Genomic DNA, 18,494 nt, shown 5'->3' with positions numbered 1-18,494 from the left:
CCCCCTTAGGTATTTTTTTACTTCCCCAGCGTTTTACCTTTTTCCCCATCTTTTACGGCGTTCGTGTTCTGTGACCCTGTACACTGTTTGTTTGTCGAATCTTGAATGGGTTTGTGCTGAAAACAAAGTTTTGTTGTACTTGTGCAATGACATTAAAGACCTATCTATCTATCTGTCTATCTGGAGGAAGTTTTTGATTCCAAGAACTCCGATAAAAAGTGAAACTCTGAATCATTGAAGTAGCATAACAGTTGGATATCATCTGCATAGAAATGATAAGAAAGAAACATTTTTGACACTACTGATTAACCTCCCAAGCGGGTGGTTGGGAGGTTGTATGCATGTAGATCTTAAAACTTACCTCTATCATGGTGGTGCCAGCCCCCAGTGTAAAAGTCCTGTAGGACCTGTGGTGAACTCCAGGTCTCAAGAAGATAGTCCACTTGATGCTGCTTCCTCCAGGTCAGCGACTGGCACAGAATTTCCCGGGCCTTGTCAATGTTGAAATCTCTAGCCCGCAAGAATCGCAGGATATGTTCATCTTTGGGAATCTGCAATTGAATAAAAGAAGGTACTTTTATAAATTGGCACAAATATTTATTGTAGAAATTTTATTTTCCTGACAGTGACTGGCATTTGAAATGCAGATATAAAAATATTCAGCATTTCCTCAAAGTCTCTTAACGAAAAAATGCTACATCGAACATGGCAAGAAATGAGTACGGTCTTGATGGACAACTACTGGTGCTCATATAGAGTAAATAAGGCAAAAAAACTTTCAGTATCGCTCCCTCATTATCTAATCATTCACAAATGTGCATGTATTTGTTTTGAAATATACATGTTTAAGATTGCTTAATGGACACTTAATGGGGGAAATAGATTTTTAGATGCATTGCAATTCGGACATTAACAATTATAATATCAATTAGCGGGGATGTGCGATAATATCGAACTGCCAATATTATCGGTTGATAAATGCTATAAAATGTAATATCGGAAATTATCGGTATGGGTTTCAAAAAGTAAAATGTATTACTTTTTAAAACGCCGCTGTACGGAGTGGTACACGGACGTAGGGAGAAGTACAGAGCGCCAATAAACCTTAAAGGCATTGCCTTTGCGTGCCGGACCAATCACATAATATCTACACACAAGTGAATGCAAGGCATACTACAACCTTAAAGGCATTGCCTTTGCATGCCGGACCAATCACATAATATCTACACACATAAGTGAATGCAAGGCATACTTGGTCAACAGCCATACAGGTCACACTGAGAGTGGCCGTATAAACAACTTTAACACTGTTACAAATATGCGCCACACTGTGAACCCACACCAAACAAGAATGACAAACACATTTCGGGAGAACATCCGCACCGTAACACAACAAACACCCTAACTCTTCCAGGACACTACAATATACACTCCCCGCTACCCCCAACTCCGCCCACCTTAACCTCCTCATGCTCTCTCAGGGAGAGCATGTCCTGAATTCCAAGCTGCTGTTTTGAGGCATATTAAAAAAAAATAATGCACTTTGTGACTTCAATAATAAATATGGCAGTGCCATGTTGGCATTTTTTTTCCATAACTTGAGTTGATTTATTTTGGAAAATCTCGTTACATTGTTTAATGCATCTAGCTGGGAATCACAACATTAGGCATAACAGTGTTAATTCCACGACTGTATATATCGGTATCGGTTGATATCGGAATCGGTCATTAAGAGTTGGACAATATCGGGATATCGGCAAAAAAGCCATTATCGGACATCTCTATCAATTAGTAAACATCAATAATCAATTGATTTATTCATTTTATAAAAAGTAATGCAGACAGTTCTAAAAAAAATTCTGACTGCAGTGAGCCACCTCACCGAGAGATCCAACCATTGAATCAATCAATCAATGTTTAATTTATATAGGCCTAAATCACAAGTGTCTCAAAGGGCTGCACAATCCACAACGACATCCTTAGTTCAGAGCCCAGATAAGGGCAAGGAATAACTCACAACCAAGCGGGACGTCGATGTGAATGACTATTAGAAACCTGGGTCTAACAGTATATCACGAAAATCCAGTCCATAGTGGATCCAAGCATCTCCTTTATGTTTTTGTTATTTTTAGAATGTGCCGTGGGCCTTTAAAACATTAGCTGTGGGCCGCAAATGGCCTCCGGGGCACACTTTTGACACCCCTGCTATAAATAATAAAAAATAAAATCTGATAAATGGATAAAAAGTATAGCCTGGAGACGCATGAACGTTTATCATAACTCTCTCGCTCTGTGCCCCTCCCTCACGAATGCTGCACGCACAATTTGTTTGGTTTTTAACCTCCTCTTAACCCTGACTGTACATTGTTAATACACGCAACCATAACTCAAAATGCCGGACATTTGAGGCATTTAAGAAACTCCGCCTGGACAGCCCCGCAAAAGAAGACATGTCCGGTGAAAAGAGGAGGTGTGGTCAGTCTATCCTAGCCCGACCGGTCGCTGCTAGCACCGGACATGTCCTCTTTTGCTAGCATGCTAGTTTATATCAAAAAGTTCTATTTTGGTTTCATCTGACCACATGACATTCTCCCAATCCTCTGCTGTATCATCCATGTATCCATTTTGGTATAAACTCAACTCGTCGTATTTGGAGGAAGAAGAATACTGAGTTGCATCCCAAGAACACCATACCTACTGTGAAGCATGGGGGTGGAAACATCATGCTTTGGGAGGATTGATCCGTGTTAAGGAAAGAATGAATGGGGCCATGTATCGTGAGATTTTGAGCCAAAACCTCCTTCCATCAGTGAAAGCTTTGAATGGTTGACCAAATACTTATTTTCCACCATAATTTACAAATAACTTATTTAAAATTCGTACAATGTGAATTCCTGGATTTTTTTTCACATTCTGTCTCTCACAGTTGAAGTGTACCTATGATGAAAATTACAGACCTCTGTCATCATTTTAAGTGGGAGAACTTGCTGACTAAATACTTTTTTCCCCCACTGTACGTCGCACTGGAGTATAAATCACAACACCAAAAATAGACATTTGAAAGGCAATTTAAAATAAAGAATAGTGAAAAACAGGCTGAATAAGTGTACGTTATATGAGGCATAAACAACCAACTGAGAAGGTGCCTGCTATGTTAACCTAACATATTATGGTAAGAGTCATTCAAATAACTAGAAAATATAGAGAACATGCTATACCTTTACCAAACAATCTCTCACTCCTAATTCATAAATCCCATGAAATCTTCTTCCTCGATTTCGCTTCCAAACAACTCTGCCAACTCCAAAGGTATGCGCCGCTTCCTCTTGTCGTTTTCTGCTGCATATTTCACTACGTCCAGCTTGTAATCTGCATTACATGATTTCCTTTTCGGTGCCATTTTTGTTCAGCCTTTTTCAGTTTTTATAAGTTACCGCCAACGATGCAATGATCCATTTTAATAGCTATAGCGGTTAGCATTCCATGACCCACAATGCACTTCTGCCATGACCCTCCCCCGTTATTGGTTGACGTGTATGTGACGATTGATGACATTTTCTTCGTCTCTTCCGTGAATGAGATAAATAATAGGGATGCACCGATTAATCGGTAACCGAATATATTCGGCCGAATATGGCAAAAAAAGCCACATTCGGCCTTCTGTGGAATGAGTTAAAAACAAGGCCGAATAGTGGCGTGTGACGCAATTTTTTGACGCGGTGACGCAATCAACCAACGTGCAATGACGCGGTGACGTTGGGATATGTTGTGTACCTGTATAAGTGTATGAGGTTACAAGCACACACTTATTGAGATTTAGTGGGGCCTCTGGTTACATTATTAGCCTCTTGTGAAGGCTACCTGTATAAGTGTAAGAGGTTACAAGCACACACTTAATTGAGATTTACTTGAGCCTTCTGTTTACATTTTTAGCATATCTACTGTGGGTAAGCAGACTTTTGCCAAAAGGACAAATAATTCATTTGTTGTGGGTTTATCCACTTTAATGCACTTTGTTTTTTTTTGGAATGCATGTTTTGTTTGAAGGCCTAATATAAATGAAAAACTTTGTGCTTTTTTTTGAAAAGCAAAGGCTACTGGAATATTAAAAAAATGTCAATATTCAATAAAAAATTACTTTATTTGAAAAACATGTCTAAATACTTATTCTAGGCTATTTATGCAATATTTAAAAAATTGTGAAAAACTGCATTCATTATTTGGTATTCGGTATTTGGCCTTCGGCCAAGCGTTTAAATTTTATTCAGCTTTGGCTTCGGCCACAAATTTTCATTTCGGTGCATCCCTAATAAATAATATTTTTTTATATTTTACGGTAATGTGTTAATAATTTCACACATAAGTCACTCCGGAGTATATGTCGCACATATGAAAAAAACTGGGACTTATAGTCCAAAAAATACGGTATGTATATACTTATCATTTATGTATATACAAGTTCATTAAGTTTGTACATAGAGTGGACAGGTAGTTCTAGCTCAAAGTAATTTAGGATTTTAAAAAAAAGGGGTGGGATTAAATAAGTGTAAACGTCTTCTCACTCCTTTTCAAATATGTAAAAAAAATTAATAAAATAAAAAAAAGAAAGTCTAATGCTCATTTGTTTTTATTTTGTAATAATGGTTGTTAATGCTATCGCACTGTATTGGATCAGGCTTGCTCTTTTTTTTCTGCATATTTGAAATAAAATTATATCAATCAATCAATCAATAAGGCGCACTGTCAGCTAATGGACATCCCGGCTTGTTAAATTAGAACTAGGGCTGGGCGAAATATCGATTTACTCGATATATCACGCGTTTGTCTCTGTGCGATATAAAAAAAAGACTATATCGTGATATTCGAGCATACGTTCTCACACAGTTGCTTTTAGCTGCTGGCATTACACCACAGGCTCTTCCCACTCTGTTGTCACATACTGTCACGTAATTTGTCACATACATATACACCCTCGCCGAAAGGAAGGTAGCGGCATGGGTAGCGTTAGCTGTGGTGCTAGCGGTAATACGAGAGAAAGAAGATGTGAATCTGAGAACAAATGAAGGAAGAATTAATTCCCAAGAAAAACAGCAGGGGGCCATCGTCTGGCGGGGGTTTGGCTTCAAGTAGGAATAGAACGGACAACCATAATTTGTCAAGTGTGGTGTGTCCTAAAGCGTTGCTACAAAAATAGCATTACTGCTAATATGTAAAATCATTTGAAAAGTCACCTGCTAGAGCAGGGGTCGGGAACCTTTTTGGCTGAGGGAGCCACACAAGCCAAATATTTTTAAAAGTATTTCCGTGAGAGCCATATAATATTTCTTTTTAAGACTGAATACAACTAAATGGGTGCAATTTTAGGTAAGACCAACATTTTTAGAGTATAGTAAGTCTCGTATTATTTCTAATAACATTGTCATTCTGAAGCTAACCAACAATAAATAAAATACTTCTTACCATTAATGCGACTTCTTGAACAGGTGCGGTAGAAACCGGATGGATGGCTTAAAATGCATAAGAATGTTTTGTATTTTGAACGTTATTTTTGACACTGTGATTACCAGCGGAATTATTCACTACTTATCGTGTTAAGCAATGTCAGCTAAGATTTATCTGAGAGCCAGATTCAGTTATCAAAAGAGCCACATCTGGCTCTAGAGCCATAGGTTCCCTACCCCTGTGCTAGAGACTGGAGAGTGATTACTCTGCATGTCAACATCTCCATTCGGTGCCACGCCCACAAAATCATGCTCAAAAATGCACTTTATTTGTTTTAAACTATTGTAGTGGCGTTCGGTACAAAAAGTGCACTTTAATTTAGTGTTGTTTTGATATGTCATCTTAGTGACGTCATGCACAAAAGTGCACTCATAGATTGTTTTAAAATGTCTCTGACAATCATGCACTTTCTGTTTTGAAATGACATGAATGTTTGTGCCACTGCTTAATAACTGTTTAATAAATAAAGTTTTGCTAAATTGACTCAGGTATGATTTCCTTCTCTGCATGAATGTTCAAAAGTAGCATATATTAATGCAGTATGGAGAAGAATGTTTCAATGTTGACACATAGAATCATCATACTGCTGTGATTATATGCATCAAGTGTTCATTCAAGGCTAAGGCAAAATATGGAGATGTGTATCGTGATATGGCCAAAAAATATTGAGATATTAAAAAAAGACCATATCGCCCAGCTCTAATAAGAACTATAAAAATATATCAACATTTCACCTTTCCCTTGTGAGTTTCTTGTAGCCATTTTCGAAGTCTGATGAGACAGCTCTCTTGCAGGGGCGTCAGATCACCAAGGTACCGTTTGATATAGTCCGCATCTAGTTTGTCTGTAAAACAAAATGGGACAAATCATGACTCAGATTTACATAATTGACACAACACATTAGATTAGGCTTTACAGACAACGCTAATCATATTATCGCAAATTGAAAGGCACCAATTTTTTAATTACGAAAGAAACAGACCTTCCGGTGTACCGGCCAGAATCTCAGTTAAACTGTCTGCCTGCAGGGCAACACTGTCCTGCTTGGCAGTCTGGGAGGCACTGTCCGTGGCATCAACAGGCAGCGGGATGGCAGCCGCCGGTGTTACGGGGAGTTTAGAGTCAACAGACAGGTTAGCAGGGAGACTGGTTGGTCTGATGGGTGGCACGGGAAGTGAGGTGGGATTCCATCGGGGGACGTGAGTAATCCCCTCGTCCTCTAGCTCTTTCAGATAGTACTCGATGATTTCTTTTCCCTGCAAGTAGAATAACAGAATTGTGAGGATGGTAGGAAGAAATAAGTAAGAAAATTATATTACAAAACATAGGATCTGGCAGGGGACTTAAATTACTTTGTACACACTATATTCAATTTCTTGAGGTAAATGGAATGATTTTCATTAGAGATGTCTGCTAATATCGGTCGATAAATGCTTTAAAATTATCGGAATTGGGTTAAGATTATTGGTATCTGTTTCGAAAAGTAAGATTCATGACTTTTTAAAACGCCGCTGTGTACGCGTACGTAAGGAGAAGTACAGAGCGCCAATATACCTTAAAAGCACTGCCTTTGCGTGCCGGCCCAATCACATAATATCTACGGCTTTTCACACACACAAGTGAATGCAACGCATACTTGGTCAAAAACCATAAAGGTCACACTGAGGGTGGCCGCACAAACAGCTTTAACACTGTTACAAATATGCCCCACACTGTGAACCCACACCAAATATTTCGGGAGAACATCCGCACCGTAACACAACACAAACACAACAGAACAAATACCCAGAACCCCTTGCAGCACTAAATCTTCCGGGATGCTATAATATACCCCCAACTCCACCCTGCCACCCCAACCCCGCCCATCTCAACTCAACCTCCTCATGCTCTCTCAGGGAGAGCATGTCCCAATTTCCAAGCTGCTGTTATGAGGCACAATGTGACTTTAATAATAAATATGGCAGTGCCAGGTTGGCATTTTTTTCCATAACTTGAGTTGATTTATTTTGGAAAACCTTGTTAACATTGTTTAATGCATCCAGCGGGGCATCACAAAAAAATTAGGCATAATAATGTGTTCATTCCACCACTGTATATATCGGTATCGGTTGATATCGGAATCGGTAATTAAGAGTTGGACAATATCGGAATATCGTCAGAAAATCCTTTATCGGACATCTCTAATTTTCATCCATTCATCCATTTTCTACAGCTTGTCCCTATCTGGGTGGCGGGGGTGCTGGAACCTATCTCAGCAGTCCACGTAAATCTAAATCTGACATGGGTGATTTTTGCCAAATTAAAACACCTGCACACTACAGCGGTCTTCTGCGTTCATATTTTATGTTATTTTTATTTACAATAAATGGTAAATGGTCTGTAAGCGCTTTATATCATACATCACATTCACTCATTCACACACACTGATTATTGAGTAAATACATTGTGAACCATTTCACCAATGAAATAATCCAGGCAATTTTAGAAAATGAAGTTGACTATATTAGGTCATTACGGTAATCCAAGCGACCACGTCACAAAAGCTTCGAGGGGATGAGGCGTTGATTCAAAGCAGAGTGGGGGTTCGTTTACAAAGCAGTGCGAGGCAACGTGACAAAAAAGCAGGCTTTTAGACGACAACATTTAGGCAAAGAGTCATATTTCAATGGACATTTGGGTCTTTCATCGTCATTTGCTTTCATGTTTTGCCACGTTCCATTTTTGTTTTAATTGCAAACATGCTGGAGCATGTCTGTGAGGTAAACCATACATGTCTGATTCAAAGAGGGAGAAAATCATTTCAATCCCAGCAAGTAGTAAAGACTCATCCAAAAACAAATACTTTACTAATACTACAGGTGAAACTTCAAATATTTGAATACCATACTAAAATTCATTCATGTCAACAATTCAACCTTTAACGTGAAACTATGTGATATAAAGTCATTACTTGCGAAACATTTATTTGTTATACTTTTGATCACAGCTTACAGTTTTTACTGTTCACTGTGATTCTAATTTTCAATAGAAGGCTAAAAAAAAAGTTACATATACCTGAAGACCATGGGTGTCAAACTCTGGCCCGCAGTGTAATTTCATTTGGCCCTTGAGGCAATAACAAATTAACATTAGAGCTGGCCCGCCACTGTAACACCACATTCACCGCTAATACTCATACTCGTCAACCCTCCCAATTTTCCCAGGAGACTCGCGAAGTTCAGTGCCCCTCCCGAATTTCTCCCGATTTCCACCCGGACAATAATATTGGGGGCGGGCCGTAAAAGCACTGCTTTTGGCGTTCTCTACATGTGGCCACGTCCGCTTTTCTTCCATAAAAACAGCGTGCCGGCCCACTCACATAATATATGCGGCTCATACACACACACACAAGTGTATGCAAGGCATGCTTGGTCAACAGCCATACAGGTCACACTGAGGGTGGCCGTATAAACAAGGTTAACACTGTTACAAATATGCGCCACACTGTGAACCCACAGCAAACAAGAATGACAAACATTTCGGGAGAACATCTGCACCGTAACACAACCGGACAAATACCCAGAACCCCTTGCATCAATAACTCTTCCGAGACGCTACAATATACACCCTCGCTACCACCAAACCCCACCCCAACTCAAACCCGCCGCCGAAAAAAGGCATTAAATGTTGTAGTCGTAATGATTTGTGCAGTCCTTTGAGACATTTGTGATTTGGGGCTATATAAATAAACATTGATTGATTGATTGATTGAAATTTGTGTTTTAATTTAATTTGATATGCTATTGATATTTTTTTATTATTATTATTTGAAACTGGACTTTGCTATAAAGTTATATAAGCCTTGCTTGGTCAATATTCAATGCAAAACTTGTTTGGGTCCCTAATAATGGGTTAATTTGTTCAACCTCGGCCCGCGGCTTTGTTCAGCTTTAAATTTTGGCCCGCTCTGTATTTGAGTTTGACACCCCTGCTGAAGACAGAACTTTGTGTCAGTTAGTGGTAAAATATTATTTTACATTCAGGCGTTTTGTTCTTTTCCTCCCATTTTTGCTGTTGTACAAAAGCCTAACCAGGGACGAGGGTTGCAAATTAGCTAAAAGTCTTATGCACTTTGACATCTGTTACATATGAGTAGTATTGTTTAATTGTACGGTCCCTGTCAAATAAAATAAATAAATAAAAAAAACAATGTGCCACGGGCCATTAAAAAACAAACTAATGGCCACACTCTGCAAAACAACTGCCGAAGAAGTAAAAAGGTGACAAAAGTACATGGTTCATTTATTTTATGTATATAGAACCTTTAAAAACATGCTGAGGTTTACTTTATTTAGTACTACTGTTTTAAACATTTGCCTGTTTTTATTTGTTTCTAAGAGCTATTGTACATCTTTGCTACAAGCCTGTCGGATGATTTTATTGTGACTCATCAATTAGTTTTAATTAGAGATGTCTGATAATGGCTTTTTTGCCGATATCCGATATTGTCCGACTCTTGATTACTGAATCCGATATCAACCGATACCGATGTATACAGTTGTGGAATCAACACATTATTATGCCTAATTTTGTTGTGACGCCCTGCTGGATGCATTAAACATTGTAACAAGGTTTTCCAAAATAAATTAACTCAAACTATTAAAAAAAATGCCAACACAGCACTGCCATATTTATTATTGAAGTCACAAAGTGCATTATTTTTTTAACATGCCTTAAAACAGCAGCTTGGAATTTGGGACACACTCTCCCTGAGAGAGCATGAGGAGGTTGAGGTGGGCGGGATTGGAAGGGGGGTGGAATGGTGTGTATTGTAGCGTCATGGAAGAGTTAGTGGTGCAAGGGATTCTGGGTATTTGTTCTGTTGTGTTTATGTTCTCTTGTTAAATTCTTATATTACTGTTATATTCTTATTCCCATTGTTGCTTTTTATTTTTTATTCTTATTGTGATATTTCTTTATTTTGTTTCCATTTAAACCCCCATTATTTACTATTTACTTTTTTTGAATTGATTTTAACTCTGTACACTGCTGCTGGAATTTTAATTTTCCTGAAGGAATCAATAAAGTACTATCCATCTATCTATCTATCTATCTATCTATCCATGTTGTGTTACGGTACGGATGTTCTCCCGAAATGTGTTTGACATTCTTGTTTGGTGTGGGTTCACATATTTGTAACAGTGTTAAAGTTGTTTATACGGCCACCCTCAGTGTGACCTGTATGGCTGTTGACCAAGTATGCGTTACATTCACTTGTGTGTGTGAAAAGCCGTAGATATGTGATTGGGCCGGCACGCCAAGGCAGTGCCTCTAAAGTTTATTGGCGCTCTGTACTTCTCCCTACGTCCGTGTACCACTCTGTACAGCGGCGTTTAAAAAAGTCTTAAATTTTACTTTCTGAAACAGATACCGATAATTTCCGATATAACATTTCAAAGCATCTTTCGATATTATCGGACATCTCTAGTTTTAATCATTGTAGTATGACTTGTACAGCACTTTGTGCAGTTAAAACTGTTGCTTTTAAATGAGCTTTTGAAATAAACCTTGACATTGAACTGACCCGTGAGTGAAAAAGTTTGACCACCTCTAATCTCAGTGCATGAAGGGGGAAAGAGGACCTCTATCTCTCTTTCACAGATAACAAGTGTGCTTATATATATCCTCACGGAACACTAAATATTACACACAAACACCTTTTTGATGCTGCTTGCGTACTGCTTCATGGCAATCTTTTCCACGGTGCTCTCGAAGCCGAAGAAGGACTTGATGTCCAGACTGGCTGACTGCTCAAAGCATGTCCAGTCTTCATTCTCAGGGTGGACCTGGAAAATGCGAGAACACACTGTTTACATGTTGGACACACTGGCAATAAAGGAGGCTCTGTTGCTATAGAAACATTAGATCATCTGGATTCGCTAGAACATGATGCACAAAGAGAAATGTTTGCACTGCATTGTGACCGGGAGAGAGGCTGTGTCAGCCTGTCCGTAGACAATTAGTCAGACCTTTACGCATAAACGGTTAGAAGATCATGAAGGGGACCAACAAATGGGTATGCACGAGCCAAATATAATATTGCTATATCGTAAGGAGAGCTAAGAGAAGTCAACTGTAAACATAGCTGAGTGTAGATCATGTAGAAGTTTTTATCATCCATCAAACAGCAGATTCTGGCACTAATTATTTATTAAATACGGCTGTACAAGTGCGAGGTTTTGTAAAAAGCTTAGGTCTAAATGCAACCCACTGTGCTTACAGCAACAAAAACATTCCGGCTTTAACTAAACCCACTCATTGTTTAATTGAGCTGTCCCATCTTAAGTTGCTGTTAATACCGTGCACAACCACTCTGAAGCCTGAGAGCTAAAATTAGTACCTTGGATCACTAGGGGATAATACTAGAAGCTTGACCTCTTTAATTCCATGCACCTGCACTGCCAAAACTAAAATGTAAGTAAGATGAAATATCTCAAATAAGGGTGATATTTGCTTATTTTCTGTCTGATAAGATAATTATTTTCATTAAGTAGATTTTATGTTCCAGTGTTTTACTTGTTTTGGTCCTAAATGATCTCAGTAAGATATTACAGCTTGTAGCTGAGATTTTATGACCGACAGCAGTGGTTTCCTAAATGGGGGTACGCGTACCCCTGGGGGTACTTGAAGGTATGCCAAGTGAGATTTTTAAAAACTATTCTAAAAATAACAATTCAAAAATCCTTTAGAAATACATTTATTGAATACTTCAACAAAATATGAATGTAAGTTCATAAACTGTGAAAATAAATACAACAGTGATATATTCAGTGTTGACAGCTAGATTTTTTGTGGACGTGTTCCATATATATTGATGTTAAAGATTTCTTTTTTTGTGAAGAAATGTTTAGAATTAGAGGCCTACTGAAACCCACTACTACCCACCACGCAGTCTGATAGTTTATACATCAAGTTTATACATCAATGATGAAATATTAACATTGCAACACATGCCAATACGGCCTTTTTAGTTTACTAAATTACAATTTTAAATTTCCCGGGAGTTTCGTCTTCGTGTTTGCGTACACGTCGTGTAATGACGACGTGTACGCAAAACGTCACGGGTTTTTAGGAAGTATGAGCGCCGTGCACACACACAGCTAAAAGTCGTCTGCTTTAATAGCATAATTACACTGTATTCTGGACATCTGTGTTGCTGAATCTTTAGCAATTTGTTCAATTAATATTGGAGAAGTCACAGTAGAAAGATGGGGTTGGGAAGCTTTAGCCTTTAGTCACACAAACACACGGTGATTCCTTGTTTAAAACTCCTGGAGGTGAAACTTTACTATGGATCCGAGCGCGGTCAAGAGAACATGGATCCCGACCACATGTCAACCGGCAGGTTTCGGTGAGAAAATTGTGGTTAAAAAGTCAGTTCTCACCGGAGAAAAGCTGAGCTTGTACCGTCCATAGCTGCCGTCGACTCCCCTGAGACACTGCGCGTCAAGACAGCCGTGGAGGCACACTTCCGACTATCAGGTAATATTAAACTCACTAAAACACTAGCAACACGATAGAAAGACAAGGGATTTCCCAGAATTAACAGAGTAAATGTGTCTAAAAACATCGGAATCCGTCCCAATGCAATAGAGTTGTTTTTCTTTTTTTTCTAGTCCGTCGCTATCAATATCTTCAAACACGAATCTTTCATCCTCGCTCAAATTAATGGGGAATTTGTCGTTTTCTCGGTCCGAATAGCACTTTTTGTTGGAGGCTTCCATTAAAAACAATGTGAATATGTGAGGAGCCCTCAAACATGTGATGTCATCGTCTGCGACTTCCGGTAGAGGCAGGGCTTTTCTCTTACCACCGAAAGTTGCAAACTTTATCGTCAATGTTCTCTGCTAAATCCTTTCAGCAAAAATATGGCAATATCGCGAAATTATCAAGTATGACACATAGAATGGACCTGCTATCCCCGTTTAAATAAGAAAATCTCATTTCAGTAGGCCTTTAAGTTCATGAATCCAGATGGATCTCAACTACAGTCCCCAAAGAGGGCACTTTAAGTTGATGATTACTTCTATGTGTAAAAATCTTTATAATTGAATCAGTTGTTTATTTTTTAACAGGTTTTTTGTTCTTTTTAAATCTTTTTTTCCAAATAGTTCAAGAAAGACCACTCCAAATGAGCAATATTTTGCACTGTTATACAATTTAATAAATCAGAAACTGATGACATAGTGCTGTATTTTACTAATCTCTTTTTCTTTCAACCAAAAATGCTTTGCTCTGATTGGGGGTACTTGAATGAAAAAAATGTTCACAGGGGGTACATCACTGAAAAAAGGTTGAGAACCACTGACCTACAGGACTGTCTAAGAACATTTGAATATTGTGATAAAGTCCTTTATTTTCTGTAACGGGGTCGCAAGGAGCGCTGGCGCCTATCTCAGCTACAATCGGGAGGAAGGCGGGGTACACCCTGGACAAGTCGCCACCTCATCGCAGGGCAAATGTCATACATTCTGGATTCATTACACATCGACTGAAATATTGCAAGCCTTTTATTATTTTAATATTTCTGATTATGGCATACAGCTTAAGAGAACACAAAAATCCTATCTCAAAAAGTTTGAATATTTCCTCAGACCAAGTAAAAAAAAAAAAGATTTATAAGAGCAAAACAAAATCAAACATTTAAAAATGTCAATTAATGCACTGGTTGGGAATCCTTTTGCACGGATTACTGCATCAATGCGGCGTGGCAAGGAGGCAAACAGCCTGTGTCATTGCTGAGGTGTTATGGATGCCCAGGATGCTTCAATAGCGGCCTTTAGCTCATTTGCATCATTAGGTGTGGTGTCTTTCAGCTTCTTCTTAACAATATTCCACAAATTCTCTATAGGGTTCAGGTCAGGGGAGTTGGCAGGCCAATGGAGGACAGTAATGCCATGGTCAGTACACCAGTTACTGCTGGTTTTGGCACTGTGGCCAGGTGCCAGATCAAGCTGGAAAATGAAATCATCATCTCCATAGAGCTTTTCAAAAGATAGAAGCATGTAGTGCTCTAAAATCTCTTGGTACACAGCTGTATAGACTCTGGACGGAAGAAGCGTCTGACTTGGGCTATGGAAAAGAAGCACTGGACAGTTGCAGAGTGGTCCAGAGTCCTGTTTTCAGACGAAAGCAAGTTTTGTATTCCATTTGGAAGTCAAGGCGCTAGAGCAGGGGTCGGGAACCTTTTTGGCTGAGAGAGCAATGAAAGCCAAATATTTTTTTTAAACATTTCTGTAAGAGCCATATCATATTTCTTGAACACAGAATACAACTAAATGCATCCATTTTTAATTAAGACCAACATGTTTAAAGTATAATAAGTCTCTTGTTCTTTTTAATAACATTGTTTTTTTTAAGCTAACCAATACTTCTTACCATTAATGCGACTTCTTGAACAGGTGCGGTAGGAAACGGACGGACGGATTAAAATGCATGATTGATTGATTGATTGAGAAGTTTATTGAGATATTGTAATCCTTGAAAAAGGCAAATGGATGGCACAAAAAGCCAAAAGGTTTGTTTCCATTGTGGTCCGTTACATATTCTTCACAATTATTACATTCAATGATAAAAGATAAAAAAATATACGGTTAAAAAAAAATGGAAAAATTATGTACAAATACACAGTATACATGTCAGGTGATTTGAAATGAGAATGTTTTATATTGTCAACTTTATTTTTAACACTGTGGTTACCAGTGGAATTATTCATTACTTTTCGTGTTAAGCAATGTCAGCTAAGATTTATCTGAGAGCCAGACGCAGTCATCAAAAGAGCCACATCTGGTTTGAGAGCCATAGGTTCCCTACCCCTGCGCTAGAGTCTGGAGGAAGGCTGGAGAGGAAAATACATACTCATATAGTAGTACAGTTGTTATTAGTGAAAAGATACTTACAGTATTTTAAGGTTTTCGGGTTCATTAAGGTGAGCTAATTTGACTTGTTTTGGAACGTTTTGGCAAGCCAAATGTTGTTGTGCTAATTTTTTGCAACTTAACGCCAAAAAAACGGAAATGCTGATTATTGGTCCTGCTAGACACCGACCTCTATCTAATAATACAACTTTAACATTTGACAACCAAATAATAAAACAAGGTGACTCGGTAAAAAATCTGGGTATTATCTTCGACCCAACTCTCTCCTTTGAGTCACACATTAAAAGCGTTACTAAAACGGCCTTCTTTCATCTCCGTATTATCGCTAAAATTCGCTCCATTTTGTCCACTAAAGACGCCGAGATCATTATCCATGCGTTTGTTACATCTCGCCTCGATTACTGTAACGTATTATTTTCGGGTCTCCCCATGTCTAGCATTAAAAGATTACAGTTGGTACAAAATGCGGCTGCTAGACTTTTGACAAGAACAAGAAAGTTTGATCACATTACGCCTGTACTGGCTCACCTGCACTGGCTTCCTGTGCACTTAAGATGTGACTTTAAGGTTTTACTACTTACGTTTAAAATACTACACGGTCTAGCTCCATCCTATCTTGCCGATTGTATTGTACCATATGTCCCGGCAAGAAATCTGCCTTCAAAAGACTACAGCTTATTAGTGATTCCTAGAGCCCAAAAAAAGTCTGCGGGCTATAGAGCGTTTTCCGTTCGGGCTCCAGTACTCTGGAATGCCCTCCCGGTAACAGTTTGAGATGCTACCTCAGTAGAAGCATTTAAGTCTCACCTTAAAACTCATTTGTATACTCTAGCCTTTAAATAGACCTCCTTTTTAGACCAGTTGATCTGCCGCATCTTTTCTTTTTTCCCCTATGTCTCCCCCTCCCTTGTGGAGGGGGTCCGGTCCGATGACCATGGATGAAGTACTGGCTGTCCAGAGTCGAGACCCAGGATGGACCGCTCGTCGGGACCCAGGATGGACCGCTCGCCTGTGTATCGGTTGGGGACATCTCTACGCTGCTGATCCGCCTCCGCTTGGGATGGTTTCCTGTGGACGGGACTCTCGCTGCTGTCTTGGATCCGCTTTTAACTGGACTCTCGCGGCTGTGTTGGAGCCACTATGGATTGAACTTTCACAGTATCATGCTGGACCCGCTCGACATCCATTGCTTTCGGTCCCCTGGGGGGGGGGGGGGGTTGCCCACATCTGAGGTCCTCTCCAAGGTTTCTCATAGTCAGCATTGTCACTGGCGTCCCACTGGGTGTGAATTCTCCCTGCCCACTGGGCGTGAGTTTTCCTTGCCCTTTTGTGGGTTCTTCCGAGGATGTCGTAGTCGTAATGATTTGTACAGTCCTTTGAGACATTTGTGATTTGGGGCTATATAAATAAACATTGATTGATTGATTGATTCTATTTCCAGATAATTTTGCTTAGTTCAAATAAAATACCCCTCATTTTTGTATTTTTTTCTTCTTGTTTTTGAACCCTGACTTTTTGCACTGTGTGCTTAGCCAACTGATTGGTAGGTATGAAGTTAAAGATAAACGCACAGTGAGTTTTTTGAGATTATTAAATGGAAATGACTAAATCAAGGTCAGTAATAAACAACACAGAGCTATAAAAACAACAACACATTGTGTTACTTAGCTGCGTGTCTACTAACCGAATAGCAGCAGATCTCATGGATGATGACCCTATTGGAGAAGGTCTCGTTATGTGATTCTATGTGTAGTGTCCGCTCCTTTCGGTTAAGTGTGTTTTTCTGGATAAAGTACACATAGTCCACACCAGCAATCTGAAAACCAGACAAACAATAATGGCAGAAAAAGAAGAGGTCACTTAGATGAGATTGCAAACTTTAAAAAACAGATTGGTAGGTATAAAAAAAAAAAAGCAAGACAATCCTAGTCCATTGAACATTGGTGACCATTCGTGGTAACCTGACGGATGAATTACCCGTTTGAGAAGGCGTGGAGCGTCGACGTCTAGTGCACAGCGTCGCTCAACCCGTTGAGTGGATTGGTCCTCACTCGTCTCCTCATCGACCACGTCACTCGCCACGAACATGGGGATGAGGTGACACGTAGGGAACCGGCGCTCATAGGCCTTGAAGAAGGAAGAGGAGAAGAAGGTGTCATCAATCTGGTTACCAGTACACGCGGGTCTCTCCCGTGTTAAATGTCGATAACGATAATATTGACAGTGCGTTAATGACGTTAATTGACAGTGAGTACAAGCGAGTCTCTCCCGTTTTAAATGTTAACGATAATATTTACAGTGCGTTATTGTCCTCAATCATAGGAAAGGTTAATGAAATATTTCGCCAGTGTAAGAAAGTAACCATTCTGCGATTAAGTATTTCATTATAATGACAAAAAACTAACGCTTTTATTAATATCTCGATATTTTTGGCCCATGTCACGATACACCATATATGTCGCGATATTTTGCCCTAGCCTTAAACTAACACTTGATCCATATAATCACAGCAGTATGATGATTCTATGTGTCTACATTAAAACATTCTTCTTCATACTGCATTAATACATGCTCATTTTAAACTTTCATGCAGAGAGGGAAATCACAACTAAGTCAATTTTCCAAAACTGTATTTATTAAAAAGTTATTAAGCAGTGGCACATACATTTCCAAAACAGAACGTGCAAGATTGTCAGATACATTTTAAAACAAGCTATGAGTGCACTTTTGTGCATGATGTCACTAAGATGACATATCAAAACAACACTTAATTAAAGTGCACTTTTTGTACAGAACACCAGTACAATGGTTTAAAACAAATAAAGTGCACTTTTGTGCATGATGTCACACAAGATATTACAAAATGTTATAATCAAAGACTAAAACTAGTTGCTGGTTGTATTGCCCTCAGGACGGGTTTGCAAAAAAGGAAAGAAAAAATACTTAATTGTTTTTTTTCTTTGAAGCTTCTTTATTCAGCTATTACTTGAATTTTATTCATCAAAATATATCAGTAAAATTACGGATTGTCATTTCTTCAACTTGTTTGTGAATGGTTACATCAGGGGTCGGGAA

General features: G+C 39.0%; 1 protein-coding gene across 3 annotated transcripts in view; it reads right to left on the bottom strand.

Moving 5' to 3' along the window:
* The window catches only part of si:dkey-237i9.1 (SEC14-like protein 1), a 100,229-nt gene that overhangs the window by 38,356 nt on the left and 43,379 nt on the right, over positions 1-18,494 (bottom strand). For all 3 annotated transcript variants that reach the window (XM_061880659.1, XM_061880660.1, XM_061880661.1), the window contains 6 exons: positions 17,397-17,546; positions 17,104-17,235; positions 11,199-11,327; positions 6,485-6,758; positions 6,237-6,346; positions 362-551 (listed from right to left, as the gene is read on the bottom strand). In XM_061880659.1, the coding sequence (XP_061736643.1) occupies positions 362-551; positions 6,237-6,346; positions 6,485-6,758; positions 11,199-11,327; positions 17,104-17,235; positions 17,397-17,546 (985 nt within the window). The remainder of the gene's footprint in view (positions 1-361; positions 552-6,236; positions 6,347-6,484; positions 6,759-11,198; positions 11,328-17,103; positions 17,236-17,396; positions 17,547-18,494) is intronic.

This window comes from Nerophis ophidion, linkage group LG20, assembly GCF_033978795.1.
Source record: "Nerophis ophidion isolate RoL-2023_Sa linkage group LG20, RoL_Noph_v1.0, whole genome shotgun sequence".
Lineage (NCBI taxonomy): Eukaryota > Metazoa > Chordata > Actinopteri > Syngnathiformes > Syngnathidae > Nerophis > Nerophis ophidion.
Note: the sequence above shows the minus strand (reverse complement) of the source record. Positions and strands in the feature narration are given on the sequence as shown.